The 17,984-nt window shown below is 42.0% G+C and overlaps 3 protein-coding genes across 5 annotated transcripts; 2 read left to right on the top strand and 1 right to left on the bottom strand.

The window, feature by feature from the left end:
- Window positions 1-1,088: 1,088 nt before the first annotated feature.
- On the bottom strand, window positions 1,089-7,983 carry nipa2 (NIPA magnesium transporter 2). Of its 2 annotated transcripts, none has more exons than XM_086047711.1 (6): window positions 7,714-7,983; window positions 5,182-5,439; window positions 3,450-3,506; window positions 2,996-3,086; window positions 2,733-2,893; window positions 1,089-2,020 (listed from the first exon to the last, which is right to left on the bottom strand). In XM_086047711.1, exons 2-6 carry the CDS (start codon window positions 5,318-5,320, stop codon window positions 1,392-1,394), a joined length of 1,077 nt encoding a protein of 358 aa, XP_085903837.1. In that variant the 5' UTR covers window positions 5,321-5,439; window positions 7,714-7,983; the 3' UTR covers window positions 1,089-1,391. The 2 variants fall into 2 exon arrangements, with proteins under 2 accessions (XP_085903837.1, XP_085903838.1); XM_086047712.1 differs by lacking the exon at window positions 7,714-7,983 and adding an exon at window positions 7,199-7,657.
- On the top strand, window positions 7,259-17,851 carry LOC147138676 (melanoregulin). Of its 2 annotated transcripts, XM_086047714.1 has the most exons (6): window positions 7,259-7,403; window positions 7,806-7,925; window positions 14,712-14,943; window positions 16,368-16,458; window positions 17,365-17,531; window positions 17,711-17,851. In XM_086047714.1, the coding sequence occupies exons 1-6, from the start codon at window positions 7,330-7,332 to the stop codon at window positions 17,807-17,809; spliced, it is 783 nt and encodes a 260-aa protein (XP_085903840.1). In that variant the 5' UTR covers window positions 7,259-7,329; the 3' UTR covers window positions 17,810-17,851. The 2 variants fall into 2 exon arrangements, with proteins under 2 accessions (XP_085903840.1, XP_085903841.1); XM_086047715.1 differs by lacking the exons at window positions 7,259-7,403; window positions 7,806-7,925 and adding an exon at window positions 14,273-14,634.
- Window positions 10,657-13,764, top strand: LOC147138677 (odorant receptor 131-2-like). The gene has a single exon (XM_086047708.1). The coding sequence runs from the start codon at window positions 11,925-11,927 to the stop codon at window positions 13,062-13,064; it is 1,140 nt and encodes a 379-aa protein (XP_085903834.1). The 5' UTR covers window positions 10,657-11,924; the 3' UTR covers window positions 13,065-13,764.
- Window positions 17,852-17,984: the final 133 nt, after the last annotated feature.

Here is a 17,984-nt window from a genome sequence, read left to right as displayed (position 1 = left end):
AGAACAATTTGTATTGACAGTGAAACCTCATGTCAAATATAAATGATATTTCCAGTGCATGAAAATGGGGTTTAACCCTCCTGTCTATGCCAGGGGTCAAATTGACCCATTTTAATGTTAAAGTATACAATTTCTGCTCATTTCACTGATGAAAACACTTCATTTCACATACTTTCAACTTGGCGATCATGTGATTGGTACACTAAAGGTGTTCATGGGTCAATATGACCCGCCACATGAATAATGCAGGTCATGACACAGGTAAAATTGATTGGAAATGAGTATAACATTTGGAGGGGAAAAAATAAGTACAGTCAGTGGGTATGAGTGTAATTACCGTAGTTCCATGGCTGCACTTGGATCTCATAATTTGTCCAAATCAGCTTTCCCCAATGAAATGAATGGAAATGCAATTGATTTTTTCCCCCTAATTTAAAAGATAGGCCCCAATTATTATTGATTGTTTTTGCTGGCTTAACATCTAGCAGGCCAATTTGACCCATGATCATTTTTGGTAAAGCAAAACAAACATAACAGGAGGGTTATACATAGCACAGGTCAAGTTGACCCAGGAATGCAATAGGAAGGTTAAAGTCAGTAATCACTCGCTTAGTAAGGATTCACCCCCCCCCCCCCCCCCCCCCCCCCAAAAAAAAGGGATTTGGATAGTGTTTTAACCATTTTTCATTTTCTGCAGGTAAATGCTCAGGATTGCAATACAGTGGTGCCTTGAACGCGCTCAAAACTCAAGTCATCTTTCCCCATTGAAATGAACGAAAATGCCATGAGTCTATTCAGCCTACCCTGCCAAAAAACACAAATTTGCAGCATGTTTCTAGTAAGACAAAAATTAGAGAATTACAAAAATTTTACATTTATTCAACTATATTATTCTGTTTTTATAAAGTACAATACTGTAAAGTGCTACTTTTCTTAACATAAAAATATTCTTTTTCGCCGGTTATTGGGACACTACAATTGATTAATGCAATCGGGAAAGCTGATTTGGAGTAAGAGTGATTTGAAATACGAGCATTGGACCGGAACAAAAACAACTCATGTGTCAAGGCACCACTGACTCCGCCTACTTGTGGTTCGGCACCCGGGAATTTTTTTATTTTGTTAAAAATAATATTTTCCTGCACTGTATAAATGGAGGAGCAATTGTATACAGTATACGTATTATAAGTTCATGATTTTCACTTCATAAATTCCTCCATACATATGTGGCCCATGATAAAAAAATGTTTGCCAGCTGTGCCATCATGGACAGTGATTCCCAACACGGACTACCCCCCCCCCCCCTCCCCCCAGTGCTACAACTGCATGGAAAAGTGAGAAGTAAAGTAAGACAAAGGAAAACAAGTTCAATCCATTGGACCTGATTGTCTCTACGACGCCAGGCTCCCGTTGCGCCTGGAGACGGCGTCGAACGGCGTCTCGCGCTCCTCGTCGACGTCACTGCGGAGGAGCTGGTACGTGCCGTTGGAGTCGGGGTAGGCGCCGTTGGCGGGCTTCCGGTCCTTGCGCACGGCGGCGGCGAGCGTGGCCAAGCTGACGCTGACGTCCTTGAAGGCGTGCAGCAGGAAGATGCCCACCACGATGGTGAGGAAGCCGGCCAGCGTGCCGATGACGTCGGCCGCGCCCATGTGCTGCCACTCCTTGAAGAGCGCGGCCGAGCAGGTGAGTACCGAGGTGGTGAAAAACACGTAGTAGATGGGCGTCACCAAAGATGTGTTGAAGATGTCCAGTGCCTTGTTGAGGAAGTTGATCTGCGTCCCCACGCAGGCCACCAGGCCCAGCAGGAGGAGCCAGGCCAGGGGGGCGTGCGCCACGTTGACGCCGCCCAGCGCCTCCTTGATGGCGATGCCCAGGCCCTTGACGCACGACACCGACAGCGAGCCGATGAGTGAGCAGATGCTGATGTACACCAGGATGTTGGTCTGGCCGTGGCGCGGCGCCACTGCCAAGATCAACACCAGCACCGTCGTCACCACCGCCGTGGCGAAGATGAAGAAGCCTTCAACGAGACACGCGGAGAGCAAAGGATCGGAAGAAGTTGGAGGAAAAAGGAAAAAAATGCACTACAGCAAGTACACAGTGCAGCGCAGTGGTATGTTAATTATTGAATTCAATGTTTAAACTGCATAATAGTACCCTTTTTTTTTTTTAATCCAGTAAAGTACATTTGTTAAATAGTTAAGTTCAGTACAAAACATTCTCATGTAATCCTTTAGAACTGTTTTTAAACTTTTATTTCGGTAAATTTAACTTTTATTTTTATTGGGAACCATGTCGGGCGGTTCGCAACGGCGTAAATCCCCTAAAATAAAAATTTTAAGTAAATATAAAATTAAACTAACAAGTAACCGCTACTTCGCTGTTTTTCCACCTATCGCGGGGAGGTTCTGGTCCCCATTAACCGCGATAAAAGACGGATTACTGTATGAAATGAAATCCTCCCAAAATTGATGAATGTTATGTTAATCTAGAAATGCTCAAGTGTCGAGTCTAGAATGTAAGCCATTTTACCCAAACTCTACAATTCAATCCAGTAAGTAATAAGGAATTTATTTTTAAAAAAAAAAAAAAATGCAGCTTCAGTCGTTCAAAAGTGACCATGATAGAGCCCCAAGAGTTCCCTCATATTTCCTTAATAGAATCATCTTCGTTCATTTCTGCGTTTATGTACGTCGGCACTGTTCTTTAGCCGGTACGGGAAACGCGTTTACCTGGGTCGACCAGCTTCCGCGCCATGTTCTCCAGGCTGCTGATCTCCTCCTCTTTGGGGGCGTGTATGACCATGGTGGTGGAGCCCAGCACACTGAGCAGGCAGCCCAGCTTACCGTGAAGGTTCAAGCGTTCGCTCAGGAAGTACGACGACAGCACCGCGCTGAGGGGGACAAAAAAAGTTGTTGTTTTTTTTTTTTTTTTTTAAATTAACATTTGACCTTTAAGTCAAAGTAAGAATAACGCTGAACGTTTCTGTGTGTACCTGACCAGCACGCTGAGGGCACCCAGAGGCGTGACCAGAGTGGCGGGAGCGAAGGCGTATGCTGCAAAGTTGGCGGCTTCGCCCGCGCCCACTGAAAATGACAAAACAACACTCATTAATAATAATAATTATTAAAAAAAAAAAAAAAAACATTTTTTAAATATTTTTTTTCGAAACCAACACTTGCATTTTTTATTACTTAAGATACATAGTTTTAATTAAAAACGATGTTTAATCATGCGATTTGTGATCGATTAAAAATACACTGTTTTAATTGGTACTTAAAAACAATGCTCAAGTGATTCATGCCCAAGCTATGAGCTTAATAGGATGCAGGTTTTATGATGATGAACAGTGCGATGAATTCACTCAACATCATCGCGACTAGGACACCAAATGTGAACAACTTGGAAGTCAAGCAGGGTTGCACCGTTGTTGGTGCAAAATCACTTACTTGAAAGTAAACCGGCCCACCAAAGCCACTCCTTGAGATAAGCATGGCCGCCCTGACCTGAAAAGTGAACGAGAGGAAAGACTACTGAAAAGAGAGCGTGACATCACGGCCACATTCCGGAATTCAAAATTCCCCCGGTGAAAAATCAACAGCATCGGGGTCTTGCTCCACCTTTGCCAGTCAACATTATGCGGCCATTGAGATTCGAGTGTCATCAGTACACAGAAAGGCATAAAAGCGGACATCCTTGGAAATGTATTGTTCAATTTGTGCATCAAAACCCTGTTATGAAAATTGCTATCAAGCTACTTGTTACAAAAGGGTAAAGAGTCCAAAAAAAAGTACTTAAACGTTTAACGGTTAGACAAATGTAGAGATGTCAAAAATAAACGCTTTATGGTGCATTTTAGTTTCATCCTGAAATTGCAAATTGAATGACGTCAGTGTTTAAAATACTTGTTTGAGATAGCGCTGATTGCTTTCAGTGCAAAACTGAGCAGCAGTTTCGTTGCAATGTCGCCGGTGGCTACGTCCCGCAATGCAGGAGGCCGGTCTACAATGTGCCTCCACTGGTTTTTCCATTAGTTTGCCGCTTTCAAGTTGCACAATCATGAGCTGACAGGACGTGCCAGCTAAAGTTATGTTTGAAAACAAAGGCAGAAAAGTGAGTGACTACTACTGACCTGAACCAAAATGATAACAAAAGCTTATTGTGTTTGAGTTTGCGCTGACAGATATAGATAAGGAGATGGTTATCTATCTGTCGGTATCTATCTATAGAAAGCTGAAAACAGAAGTTTACTTACACTGCATAAAAAGTCGAGCCTTTTTTCCCCCCTCTCTTTGTTTGACATGAGACCAGACTCGACCTTTCCTGTTTCAGGTTAATTAGGATTAACAAAATTATTTTTATTTGCTGAATGCCAGAGTAACGAGAGAAAGATTTTCTCAAAGCGGAAGTCAACCTAATCATATTGTTTTCAAGAATATGTTCTATGCAAGCACACTTGTTGAAACAAGGCAAGAAGATTAATATGAAATATGAGTTAAGCAGCAAAATGCACCCGTTTTTAGCCACCTCGGGGGGCGGCCATTTTGTCACTTCTGTTGACTGAAAATGACATCACAACTGCTCAGGGCTCAGATAACGACCAATCACGGCTCACCTGCATTCAGAAGCTGAGCTATGATTGGCCGTTTATCCGAGCCCTGAGCAACTGTGATGTCATTGTCAGTCGACAGAAGTGACAAAATGGCCGCCCCCCGAGGTGGCTAAAAACGGGTGCATTTTGTTGCTTACCTTCATATTCCACAAACACAATATTAATCAGAATGCTGCGTTTCAACTAGTGGGCCTGCATAGAACACATTCTTAAAAAACATATGCTTGCGTTGACCTCCGCTTTAAGGCAATTTTTCATTACTGTCTTCAAAGTCAGACGTTTTACATTGCAGTAGTATTTGCTTTAAACTGTGCAGCTTGGGTCAAACATAACTGAGCCAAGTTTGCAGGCAGCCTGGCTGGCACAAGCCTTCCCATGTTTGAAAATGGCTGCTTGCGCACATCTGAAATCCACGCCGCTCTGAGCAGTGCGCTCTGTTGATTTTGTCGTTGTCATACAGTAGCTGTGGCAAGAATTATGCTTGCAGCGCGATATGACAATTTCAACGCATGTATTTTTCTTGCTCTGGCCATTTGTCTATACTGTACATGTAGCCGAAAGATTATTACCGGCTCGCATGGATCCCTTCCTGGCCAAACGCAGCAGGCCCTTCTTCTTGAGGATGAAGCTGCCTCCGATGAAGATGCTGGAGCTGACAGCCAGAGCCAGGCCGATGTAGAAGTCGTACTTGCCGCGGTCCTGAGCCATTCCGAAGCCGGATGTGCTGCTATTGCTGCTGCTGTTGTTATTCTCCTGTGTCACATTGACTACCAGGCAGTGAAGAAATCTCTGCTGGCCAGAGGCGTAGCTCAAGTTGAGCCACACGCCTTAGGAGAAAAAACAACAACAACACAAACAAAGTAGTTAAGAGTCTCTTCTAACTGGATTCAAGATCAGCCATAAAAAAAAAAAAAAAAAAAAAAAAAAAAGAGTAAAAAAGCAAAACTGACAATCTTCCACACCTGTGTTGACTGAACTCACATGCCCACAAAAAAAAATGCTAACCTTGCCATTAGCAACAACACAAAAAAAACCACACACGTTACATTTGTGTTTCTTCAGAGTAAACAGATTTTTTTTTTTTTTTTTTTAACACCAAAAGCCAATGGTTCCTGTTTTCCGAGTTTGGTCATGCGACGCAGCTAAGATGTGATTGGTTGTTACCTGAGGCCTGGGTAGTTGTGATGTCATTTTCAGTCGACAGCAAGTGGCACAGTGGCCATCCCGAGATGGATAAAAACAGGTGGATTTTTGCTGCTTAATTCATATTCCACAAATGCAATATTTATCAGAATGCCGTGTTTAGACCACTGTGGCAGGTAGTTGGTGAATGTTTCTCTTGCGGGCCACCACATCTACTTTACTTTCCACCACTGCATTTATTAACTTAGTGTTCATACTGAAAAGGAGGGGGAAATCTGTAGATTGTAGACAAAGCCTTGCTACAGGCTAAATTCTGACAGGAAAATTAGGATTGAATTGACATGTCCTGCATGAGCAAAACAAAAAAATGCTAAAAGGTAATTAAAAAAAACAACAACAAAAAAACACCGTACCTCAGTTTCATGTATGTGTTTAAAGGGACAATGCGTAGAATGTTTTGAATTTTCAATGATCATTTTAAAAACCCACTATTCGTTTCAACAATATGCAAAAAAAACAAAAAACAAAACCGCTCTACGGCATCAACGTAAATATCTTTATATAATCGTAGGTGAAGTAATCTCTAATTATATTACATAGAGCGCCTCTCCTCCAGGAGGCTGCCATCTTTGTGCTACGGATACTCGAAGGAGACAAACTTAGCAAATGTAGTTCCTAAGCATCATGACTACTGCATGTGTGACAAATAAAATGCACTTACTTCATGACTCGAGGGAATACTACAAGTCGTTTATGATGACATCTTTTGCACACCTCTGCTGAGAAAACGGTTGGTTGACTTGCGACGTGTGGTCTCTCGGAGGGACCGTAGTTTGTGTGCTTCAAAATCAATGTGTTTCCATCTTAGGTCGTTGCACTACTGCTCGTTGACCACTAACTATACGGCACTGAATTCTACACATTTTCTCTTTAAATATTTGGCAGATTTGATCAACTCTGAAAACTGGTGGCTTTGCTGGTATAACATAACCCATTTGCCAAAAATCAAGTCTCATAACTAAAGCCATGGACAGGGGATATCGTGCTTTTCAGAATTTTTAACGCAATTACCGTTAATGCTCCCCGCATCACATTCCTTCAGTCACTACTCTCTCTGCTTTGTCCACCTTATCCACCCCTGATTTTTTTTTTTATGTATTTATTTTTTTTACATATGTCAAAAATGAAACAAGCCTATTTTGACAAAGTCAGGAGTAGAAAATACATATCTGTAAAAAGTAATCAGATAAATAAATACTCAAGTACAGGTACCTGAAAAATCTACTTAAGCACAGGTACAAAGTAATTGTTATACAAATCGGAGGTAATTTGCTTTTGCTCTATTTGTACCTAGGCAAGCCAGGTACTACAATGAAGCAGTAGCTGTTAAAACCCCAAACAAATATGAATACGTTCTATTCTTACTATAAATAATCAACGCACCGTTTTCACCACAAAAAGACCAATTTGGTTCCGAAGACGACCTCACCGCCTCAAAGCTGCACTCCATGGCGAGTTCCAGAATCTCGTTTAACCGGCTCGGTGTATTTTGACGACTCGTTCCACGTAGTCTTATGTCAATGAAGAACCATTTTTGTTCCTTACTCTTTGTTTCGTTCAAAGTCAGGCACTCAGGTGACCGCGACAGGTGAGCTCAGTTAGCTTCCCAGCTAGCTCGCACGCTCGCATCGTAAAGCGGCCACGTTCGGCTTATTTTCGCGTGGGACTCCACTTTATTTGTCACAAACATGAAAAACAATAACGTAAAAGGTGAGAAAAATGATTGGTTTTGAGTTAAAGCAAACAAAACGGCGCGTAAACCTCACTCTACACACACGTTGGGGATGCTAGCTTCCCTAGCATGAGGAGCTAACTCTCATTAGCAAAAGTCGGTCACCGTAAAAATAAACAAAAAAAAAAACGTTACTTTTATTTGGATTAATTCGGTGATAAAGTACCTTTCTAAAGACACTCCAGAACAGCCAGCCGAGTAGAGATCACATCCACGGCGACGTTGTAAACATCACACCCTCCACTTCCATCTTTACAGCGTCCATCACAACCGGCGAGGCGACGGCGACTGGCTGGCACACCGGGAGAACGGGCGGACTGGGTTTCTTGTGCCGCGTGTTGAGCAGCTGCCAGCGGCCCCACGCTCCAACGTTCACGCGTGAGTCACACACTCACCCAGAAGGGGGCGTTTCTAGACTACCGGATCCCATCCCAAAAACAAAAAACGGGACAACGGGCAGGCTCGGGGAGTAACGGAATACAAGTACATGTACTAGCGTTAACGTATTATCAGAATACAAAAAAGTGTGTTTGTGTGTGGGGCGGGGTGGTAATCAGATTACAGGATCTGTATTCAAAATGGGCAATATTTCACAGGATTACAATTTCCCTCCAGATATAGAGATACGCCATCAGCCCGCGGCCCGACGGGCAGGAAAGAATTTGAGAATACCGGTTGTTTATGTGAGCCCTGAGCACAACAAGTGGATAAATTGTCACAATTCGTCTGGCTCAAATGGGCCGCCTGACCCCACTCGCGCATTCGTTGCGAGCAAACGGGACGCAAGGAACATTGTCCTACAAACACGGCCATGCATGTTGAAAGCAGGCAGCACGGGACAAAGTGGAACATACTGAAGGAGCGATTTATCTTAAAGAGATCATCCAGGCGGGACGGTCCATTTTTTCCAATAACAAGATCACTTTATGTATTTTTGTAATCAGGAAAATTATATTAGCTTGTATTCAACATTTTGTCAATTTGTTTAGGAGAAATCAGTACAAAAATAACATGTTTAGAACCGCCCCCCAAAAAATGTGCAATATGGCCACGCCCCCCTCGCTCCGTGACTTGGTGGGAGTCACGCCAGGTACCGATCACAATTTGTCGAGTCAAAGTCATTGTAAATACTTTGCGAATATTGTCAAAATAACGGGGACAACCGTACCTAAAATGTATGTGGACATCTCTACGTCGACCCACTTCAACCTCTGAGAACATCACGAAATGATTAGCCTTTCCCTGTCTGACTAAAAAGAGAATGAGCAAATGAGCATCTTACGTGCAGTTTATGGCATGTCTGTTTTCTTTTATAAGTCACCAAGATACACAAACACCATGCTTTTAGAGATGCCATGCCTGGCTGCCAGCTGCCTGGCTGCCTCCTGAGATTTAACAAAACTTTCGCATAGCTAAATGTCCGAAAACAAGTGAAGAAACGACAGGAAAGTATTTTTTGTTTTGTGGAGGTGATCAAGGTTTTTGTACATATGAACTCACGTTGGAGCCAAAATACTTTGCAGAACGCTTTTATATTTTCACAGTTTGAAGTGGACAAGAGTAGTAATGTGCATTTGAATTTTGGTGGCGATTGGTCGCCGTTTCAGACAACAGAACTGACAAACCAAGCAATATGACAATACTGGCCTCCTTGCTGTGAAGTAGACAGCTGAGACGGAAAAAATAGCAAGCCAATTTGGTGTGAATCTTATCCCAAAAATCCATTAAATCACTACAGAGTCTTTTTTGGGGGGGGGGGGGGATTTTAGAAGTGATATTATATGAGTGCCAATGTTCATCCCGTCCGTCCAAGTGTCCCTTTAAAGCGGAAATCAACGCAAACATTTCTTTTTCTTAATATGTTCTATGCAAGCCTACTAGTTGAAACAGGGCATTCTGATAAATATTGCGTTTGTGGAATAAGTGTTAATCCACTCGTTTTTAGCCATCTCCGGGGGCGGCCATTTTGTCTTCTGTCGACTGAAAATGACATCACAACTGCTCACAACGACCAATCACGGCTCAGATTCAGAAAACAGGTCAGCCGTGATTGGTCGTTGTGAGCAGTTGTGATGTTATTTTCAGTCGACTATTCCGGGTCTTAGTTATGTGGTTTGTTTGAATGGTTTTGTTTTCAGCACAGGACTCGGGACCAGAACTTGCCAAGGGCCTAAGCTTTGCTCTTGCTTCATCACACGAGCAACAAATATGAAAAGTCAGCCATGACGTCATGTGTAGTTAGTTGAAAAGGTTTTCTTGTTTGGTCTTTTCGACTGGTGTCCCCCGCAGACACGCACACGCAACACCCACAGGTCTCATTAATCAAGTCAATATTTGGTGAAAACATTTTGAATAATTAATGCGCCGAAATGAGTCTAGTGCAGAATAGGCCAGAGGTGTTGAAAACAAGGTGGTCGGCCACGGCAGAAAAAGGCAAAGCCAAGCAGTTAATTAAGAAAAGTCCAAACAACAACAAACACTGATGTCATCGGCACAGTTCAGTCAAAAGTTTACTTTTCCATCAGAGACACATGTAATAAAATATATATCAGCGCATATAATACAATTTAGATAAACTTTTACATGCAATGACTGCAAAGGACAGGCAGCCTACTGAAAACAGTGTCATATGCATATTGTAGTTTTGTTACAAGCAGCTGGTGTGTTCCAACTTCGGGGGGATCACACTCCTCAGAATTCCTGGTAAGGTCATTGCGAGCGTGCTGAAAAGAAGGTTCCGTCGGGAAGATGAATATCACATTCAGGGGGAGCAATGTGGTTTTCATCCTGCAGGGTTCTGAAGGGTGCAGTTCGCCCAACCAGTCTGCGTTGCGGACTTAGCCAAGGCATTCGACCCACAATTCTTTACGGCAGCATCATTTACAGGCCAAGTCAACCCAAACATATTTTTTTCAAGAATATGTTCTATGCAAGCTCACTAGTTGAAACAAGGCATTCTGATGAATATTGCGTTTGTGGAATAAGAGTTAATCCATTAGTTTTTTAGCCATCTCCGGGGGCGGCCATTTTGTCACTTCTGCCGACTGAAAATGACATCACAACTACCCAGGGCTCAGGTAACGACCAATCACAAATATGTTTGGGTTGATTTCCACTTTAAAGCAACAGGACACCGATGTAGTTGACAGACTCCGCGAAGATGCTCTTGTTTCACATTCAAGACATTTGTTAAAAAAAAACCACTCACTTAAAAAAGAGGAATACGACTTTTTCTTTTTCTCACAGGTGGATAGTCAATGAGGCCAAGAAATATACGTTCAAAGCAAAAGGAAGGAAAGGTGTGGTCCCACAAAAACAGAAATAAAATTATAAACACCAACATGAGAATGGGCAAGACTAAAATCAATGAAAAACATAATCAGTGATCCATCACAAAAACAACTATTATTATCTGTATCGTTTTCATTTTATTATCAAAGAGAAAGTTAACCCAAAACTGTTCTTGACAATTCTGATTATCATTCTGATTAACATGATGTTTGTGGAATGTGAAGCAGCAAAATCCACCTGTTTTTGTCCATCTTGTCCATTTTGTCACTTCTGTCGACTGAAAATGACATCACAGTTACTCAGGGCTCAGATAACAACCAATCACGGCTCAGCTTCAGAAAACAGCTTACTACTTAACTCACATTCAACTAACACAATATTTTTCAAGTAAATTCCGCAAGCTAGAGACTTGCGTCCGCGGTACTCTTCAGCACACGATGTCATCAGTTAGTTAAAAGTAGAGTCGAATTCATTTAAACCAGTGCTGTCCTCGCTTATGTTGGTAAGGAAGCAACCTTTCGTCTCTCCTTGACCCTATGACATAACCCAACAAAGGTGAAGGAAAGGTGACATAAAGGTTAGGAGATTTGACTTTTCGAAGAGGCCTGTGGTCTTGGATACAACACAATACAATACAATTTTCTTTATGTAGCGCATTTCATAACAGCTAGAGCTGTAACAAAGCACTTTACAAACAATACAATAAATAGAACAAAAACAATAAAGGGCTATGATACATGTATTAATGAATATAGATATAAATAACATATAAAATATAAATAAAAATATAAATAAATAAAGCCAATAAATTGACATAAAACACTATATACAATTGACACCGGAAAAGAGACGAAAATTTCAGGTCTGATCAAGAGCCAGAGAAAAGAAATGTGTCTTCAACCGGGTTTTAAAAATGGACAGTGGTCTTGGATAGTCCACAGCACTAGTCGTTTGATTGTCCGGCCAACCCAAATCCAACCCCGACATCGAGTCAAGTGTTTTGGTGTTTTTCTTGTCAATGTGATTTACTGCGTTAAGAATTGATAATGCCAGTCTATTGACTTGCTATGCTGTCACGTGATACTGATGAGGGGTGGGGGCTTGGCGGGAGGTGGTGCTGCATGGAGACCCGATGCGTCAACATGGAGCATGCAAACATATAAAGCCTGCTGTCTGCTGCGATGTGACTCAACATTTATAGCGTCTTCCTTTTTTTGGGGGGTGTGTGGGGGGAGTGCTTTTTTTTTTTTGTGTGTGTGTGTGTCTTCCACATTTATGCAAACCTCTTGGCTGACCAACGTGACCGAAAAGCTGAACCTCGTGGAGCGAGTGGCAGCCGCCACCGTGACCACCTCCTCCTGCTTGATGTTCCTCTTTGTCAACGGGGTCATGTTGTTCACCTTGAGAAGTAAATGTTTTTTCCGGGAGACATCGCGCTATATCCTGCTCTATAACCTTCTGCTCGCAGACACGATGCAGCTGACCATCAGCCAAGTGCTGTACTTGCTGATGGCCTGCCGTATCATCCTCACGTACCCGGCGTGTGGCGTGCTCACCATGTTCACCAGTCTCGTCAGTCGGATATCTCCTCTGATGCTGGTGGTCATGTCGCTGGAGAGATATGTGGCTGTGTGCCACCCTCTCCGACACGCGTCCTTCATTACCGTCAGAAACACGATGTGGGCCGTGCTCGCCGTGTGGTTCTTTTGTTTTCTAAATGTTTTCATTCACGGGCTTCTCATATTTCCATTCGAGCAGCTGAAGAGTCTGCAAATGACGCAGCTGTGCAGCTACAATTCCATCCTGCTCGTGCCGGTTGCCGTGTTTTACTACAACGTTTACACATATTTCTTGTTCATCTTGGCAAGCTTGACCATCGTTTTCTCCTATGTCGGCGTAGTGTTGTCAGCCAGATCGGCGGCCACGGACAAAGACTCGGTCCGTAAAGCTCGGAACACGCTGATGCTGCACCTGGTGCAGCTCAGCCTCAGCCTCTTTTCAGTGTTCTTCTCCACCATAATGGCATTTGTCGCTAGTTTGTCGAGCCGGGTACTCTTCATGCAAACTCAGACCATTCTGTATGTGTGCTTTTTTCTACTGCCCAGATGTCTGAGTTCTCTCATCTACGGGCTGAGAGATCAGAGCCTGAGAGTCGTGCTCATATACTTTCTCTGCTGCCGCATCAAAGTGTCAGTCAGACCTGGTAAAGCCGCCGTTGTGTCCTGAGAGAATCTCTTTTTTCCTCCTGCTGACACCTGAGACACATGCTGACTTTACACTCTCTACTGGCTTCAACACAAAAAAAAAAAAAACACTCATACGGCGTCACTTTTAACCCTGCGTTGATTTCTTAGTGTATATGCAAACAGAATGTGCATGTACAAGTTTTTTGTAATGTGTGCGCCAGAAAAGTACAGAATTCGGTCAAGGAAATGTCTTGGGCCCACCGCTTCATCCACTGCACACTCCGCCGCTGTTTTTCTGGGTTCAGCATCGTGCAGTGTGCGTGGCGGTCCTTAAGCTGCCGGGAGGCAATGAATGTTTTAGGCTGTCGTGTTTTGTGTGTGAACTGGCTTTACATCATAATAAAATTACATGTTTTCAAAGTGGTTTGTTCTCATAAAATTGCCCATGAATACATTTGTCAAGCAATGCCCATTAGACTTGCTGTGCAAAGGGTATTAAAAAGGAATAAAAAAAAAAAAAGCATATTAACCAGACTGCAACCACCATGGTAATTTATTTCCCTTCACAATGACGTATCAGTCCTCACACTGGCGGAGCAACAGAAGTACTGGTAATCTTGTACAAAATTTATTTTTATTATGATTGTAAAAGAAATACAAAACAGATAACAGGCACTTTACGCAGGAGAAAAAGCCTGCCCGGATATTTGCTGATTTCCAAACATAATAATAATAATGATACGTACTCATAATAATAATAACTAGGGATGGGAACTTTGACTAATTTGCCCGCCGACTAGTCTAAAATTTTATTTGCGACTAGTCGACTAGTCTATAAGCAAGAAAACTTAAAATTTAATACATATTGAATTCAAAGTTTAAAATGCAAATGTCTTGTGTATTTAGTAACAACAACAATAATAATACTTACTCATGAAGAGGGGGTACTGATTTAATTTTTAAAAGTCTAATAATGACACACATTTGACATTTACACAATACATAATAGCTGCATCGGTACAGAAGCAACGAAGCAACAAAGGTTGTGCACAAGATCGCAATTAGAATCTTGATTGTCATTGAACATTGCACAAAGAAATTAGGAATTTAAAAAAAACACCACCAATGAATTAAACCCAACAAGATGCCACCACAACAATACTTACTTTGACCTGAGAACAAAAATCAGTGACTATGCAAATTTGCGAATGCCAAACACATATACAGGACTTCCCTGTAGTATATATTACTGAGTAAATTTTCTCAGGAATTCTGTCCGTGCCACCCTGACTGCGTTGTTGTCTGCTGGTTTCCACTCACGTGGATTAACCCTAATTGACAGATGACTTTCATTCTGGTCTGGAGTACACGGACAAGCAAGGGGGCTGGACTTGAGTTAGGACACTACTCGTATTCATCCTCCGACACACAGATTTTAGTTGGGAACATTGTGAGTTACTGAGGACTGTAGGAGGAAGTCTAACGGTTCAAGACGTATACGTGAGGAGGACTGGTGAGAATACGTTGGCGGAAATGGGTGCCATCTTGACTCTGTGCTGCTGTCACTTGTTTATGAAGTACAAAAGAGACGAGAAAAATGCGGTTTTGCGGTAAGCTCCTGGCAGGCGAAGTCGATGAATTCAAACTCATCCAGCCTCGTTCCTTTTCACCCGTTTTCTCCGAGCAGCGTGCACACTGCCAAAGCTTCCAAGGCACCAGAGCAGCTGTGCATCGAGAGCAGTGATGGCGACGCAGAGGGGGAGATTCCCTTTGGGCGGCAGCTCGAGACCAGGCCTCCGTCGGCCACGCAGCGAAGCCCGAGGACAAATGAATCCACTGCCTCGTCCGGCAGAAGGGAGTCGGACCGAGAGCTGCAGGCTTTCATCAGCATGAGGAATCAGGTTGACAAGGCCACGGAGGTGAGACACTTGTGTCGCTTTCAATAAGAGGAGCTTTTCCACCAAAAAGCCCACCAACTTTTCGTTTGGTAACAGGTGTTCATGGAAGTTTACCCAAATGAGACATGATAATGTAGGAGCCAGTGGTAATTTTTTTTTTTTGGAATGCTTTGTTTTAGTTCAGTTTTTATCAGCTTTAGTATTAGTTTTAGTTTTTTTGTCGAGTGTGAGATTCAAAAAAAGGCACAACAAGTGCAGTACATAAAACTGCTTCTAAATTTCGATTCGATGCATTACAATATACAGCAAAGCCATTAATGAGACACATTCTGGAGTAAAACCAGCTGAGCTAAAATAAATACATTTAAAATTGGCGTTAAACTCTTACGAAGGACCTTTTCATTATAATTATAATTCATTTTCATTAGTTTTGTAAATATAACATGTCATTTCAGTTGTCACTTTTTGTCAAAATATTTTTGTTTGCATTTAATTCGTTTTCCAAAAAGCTTTTTCAACTTAAATTTTGTTATTTGATTTCATTTGTTTTGAAATAGTACAATAACCTTGTTTTATGGGTCAACATTGGGCATATACAAAGACAGTTCATAATAGACCATTAAAAAAAAATTATAGCTCCAAAAAACACACTGTGCTGAATGAGCATGATCAGTCAACTTTCAAATTCCAGAGAAAAGGATGATGGGAACAAATTAAACACTTAAATAATGTTCCTTTTGGATAATTGGACCAACAGTCCAACACTGGGGTTGATACATTAAATTAGACACTAAACAAGGCTGAAAATAGAAAAGGACTCGGCAGCTGGTAAACGCTTTGTATCGTTTGGAAGAGAATACACATTTTGACTTTCTGATTTTGGTTTGGTGTAAAAATCTGTCAGTCTGTCAAAAACCTGGTCAAAAACACCTTCAAATTAGAGTAAAACAGTAAACTTGCTTATTTCTTGTTTTTAGGTTGAACATTTGTCTAAAAACAATCAATCTCTTATCAAAATAGTTGTCGATAAATTTTATTATTGATTAGTTGTTGATTAATTTATGCACTTCTATTTCATATTTTAGCTATACAGCGTTCCCCCACATATTTGTGAATTCACTTATGCACCATTTTTTGGGATGAACCTATTCTCCATAATTTGCTGTAAAGTAATATAAATCTTGTAGCATCATGATCTTGTTGCCGAGGAACCACGTTGAATTGAATGGAGCAGCTTCTATTATATAGGCCTAAGCCTTATCTAATAGAAAAGTGATGTTTGTCTGCTATCTAGTGGCATCTACAGGTAATTATAAACCTTTTTACAACAATCTGTTAAACAAGATACAAAATTGAAGGCATTATTTTAATCTATTGGTTTTATGCCTAATTTATAACATTATTCCAGACTTTTTAACCAATCTCACCTAATGTGTTTGCCCAAGGAATGGGAACAGCTGAATTATGACATCCATACGCTACGCTATGCCAGGCGAGAAGTGAGAGCACGATGGAAGAAAATCCTGCTGCAATTAGGTGGGACACTGTTTTTATTCGAAAGCAGGATACAAGCATTCTGACAATGGAGCCAAATTTGAGCTTCTCCCCCCCCCTTCCTTCAGCACAGATCTGATTAGTGCATGCCTCTCAAATTTGAGAGATTATTCTGAAAGGCTAACCCTAACCCTCAACTGAGTGTGACTGCAATGACTCCTCGATTGTGCTAAGAGTTAGGCATAGGCGAGTAACAATAGCTGTCCGATTCCGTCTTTATTTCAATGTATTGGGTAATCATGAAGGCTACCGATACCAGCCACCAATACTTAAAGCGGAAGTCAACCCAAACATGTTTTTTTCAAGAATATGTTCCCGGTAGGCCCACTTGTTGAAACACGGCATTCTGATTAATTTTGCGTTTGTGGAATATAAATTAAGCAGCAAAATGCACTTGCTTTTCGCCATCTCTGGGCAGCGGCCATTTTGTCTTCTGTCGACTGAAAATGACAATACAACTGTTCACAACGACCAATCACGGCTGACCTGATTTCTGAATCTGAGCCGTGATTGGTCATTAAGAGCGGTTGTGACGTCATTTTCAGTTGACTAAAGACAAAATGGCCGCCCCCAGAGATGGCTAAAAACGAGTGGATTAATACTTATTCCACAAACGCAATATTTATCAGAATGCCCTGTTTCAACTAGTGGGCTTGCATAGAACATATTCTTGAAAAAAAAAACATTTGCGTTGACTTCCGCTTTAAGGCAACTCTGATATCGAGTAGGTCCTCCTTGCCAGTAGTTGGCGCTACACAGATGATATCAATAACATCAAATAAAGTTAATTCCATTTTACAAATCTTGAAATGTAGAAATGTGGTGTAAGATGTTTTAGAACTACTGATCTATGCTGTGACTTTGGATGGGTGGGTTCTCTCCTTGCAGGTTATCAGTCTGAGGTGGATGCCTTGTTGTACGTCAACAAGCAAAGTGACTTCAATCGAGACCAGGAGGGTCTCACCAGAGCTACTGAACTCTTGACCCAGTTGTTGGAACACACTTCATTGTTTCCTGCAGGAACTGGACATCAGACCAGATACCTCTATATTATGGTACACATGCATGTACACACAAGCTTCTAGTCTAGATCCCCGCCACCCCTATCACTAACTTAATAAAAGAGCAGCTAACTAAAGGGTCAGTGAATGGAATTACATGCTACATGCGGTTGATTATGTATGAAGCATCGGGACTTATCTCGGGATGTCTCTCTTTTGCACGGCTTGTTCAGGACCGCCTGGTGTCTTTGGACAGCGCTGAAGACTTTGTCAGACTGGCTGTGGAAAAATATCCCAAAAGACAGGATGGCTTAAACAGAGCACATGACTGATGTTAACCTATGCAATGTGTTGTACTGTAATCCATATTATGTAATTTTTGTTTTCTTATTCAAGTATGTTTTCTATTTGACCAGGCAATTGATAGTGGCCTGCGATTGGCTGGCAACCAATTCAGGGTGTACCCCGCCTACTGCTGGGATAGGCTCCAGCACACCCGCGACCTGT

Source organism: Filicampus tigris, chromosome 12, assembly GCF_054856515.1.
Source record: "Filicampus tigris isolate MCC_2025a chromosome 12, RoL_Ftig_1.0, whole genome shotgun sequence".
Lineage (NCBI taxonomy): Eukaryota > Metazoa > Chordata > Actinopteri > Syngnathiformes > Syngnathidae > Filicampus > Filicampus tigris.
The sequence above is the reverse complement of the archived record's forward strand: the minus strand, read 5'-3'. Positions and strand labels throughout refer to the sequence as shown.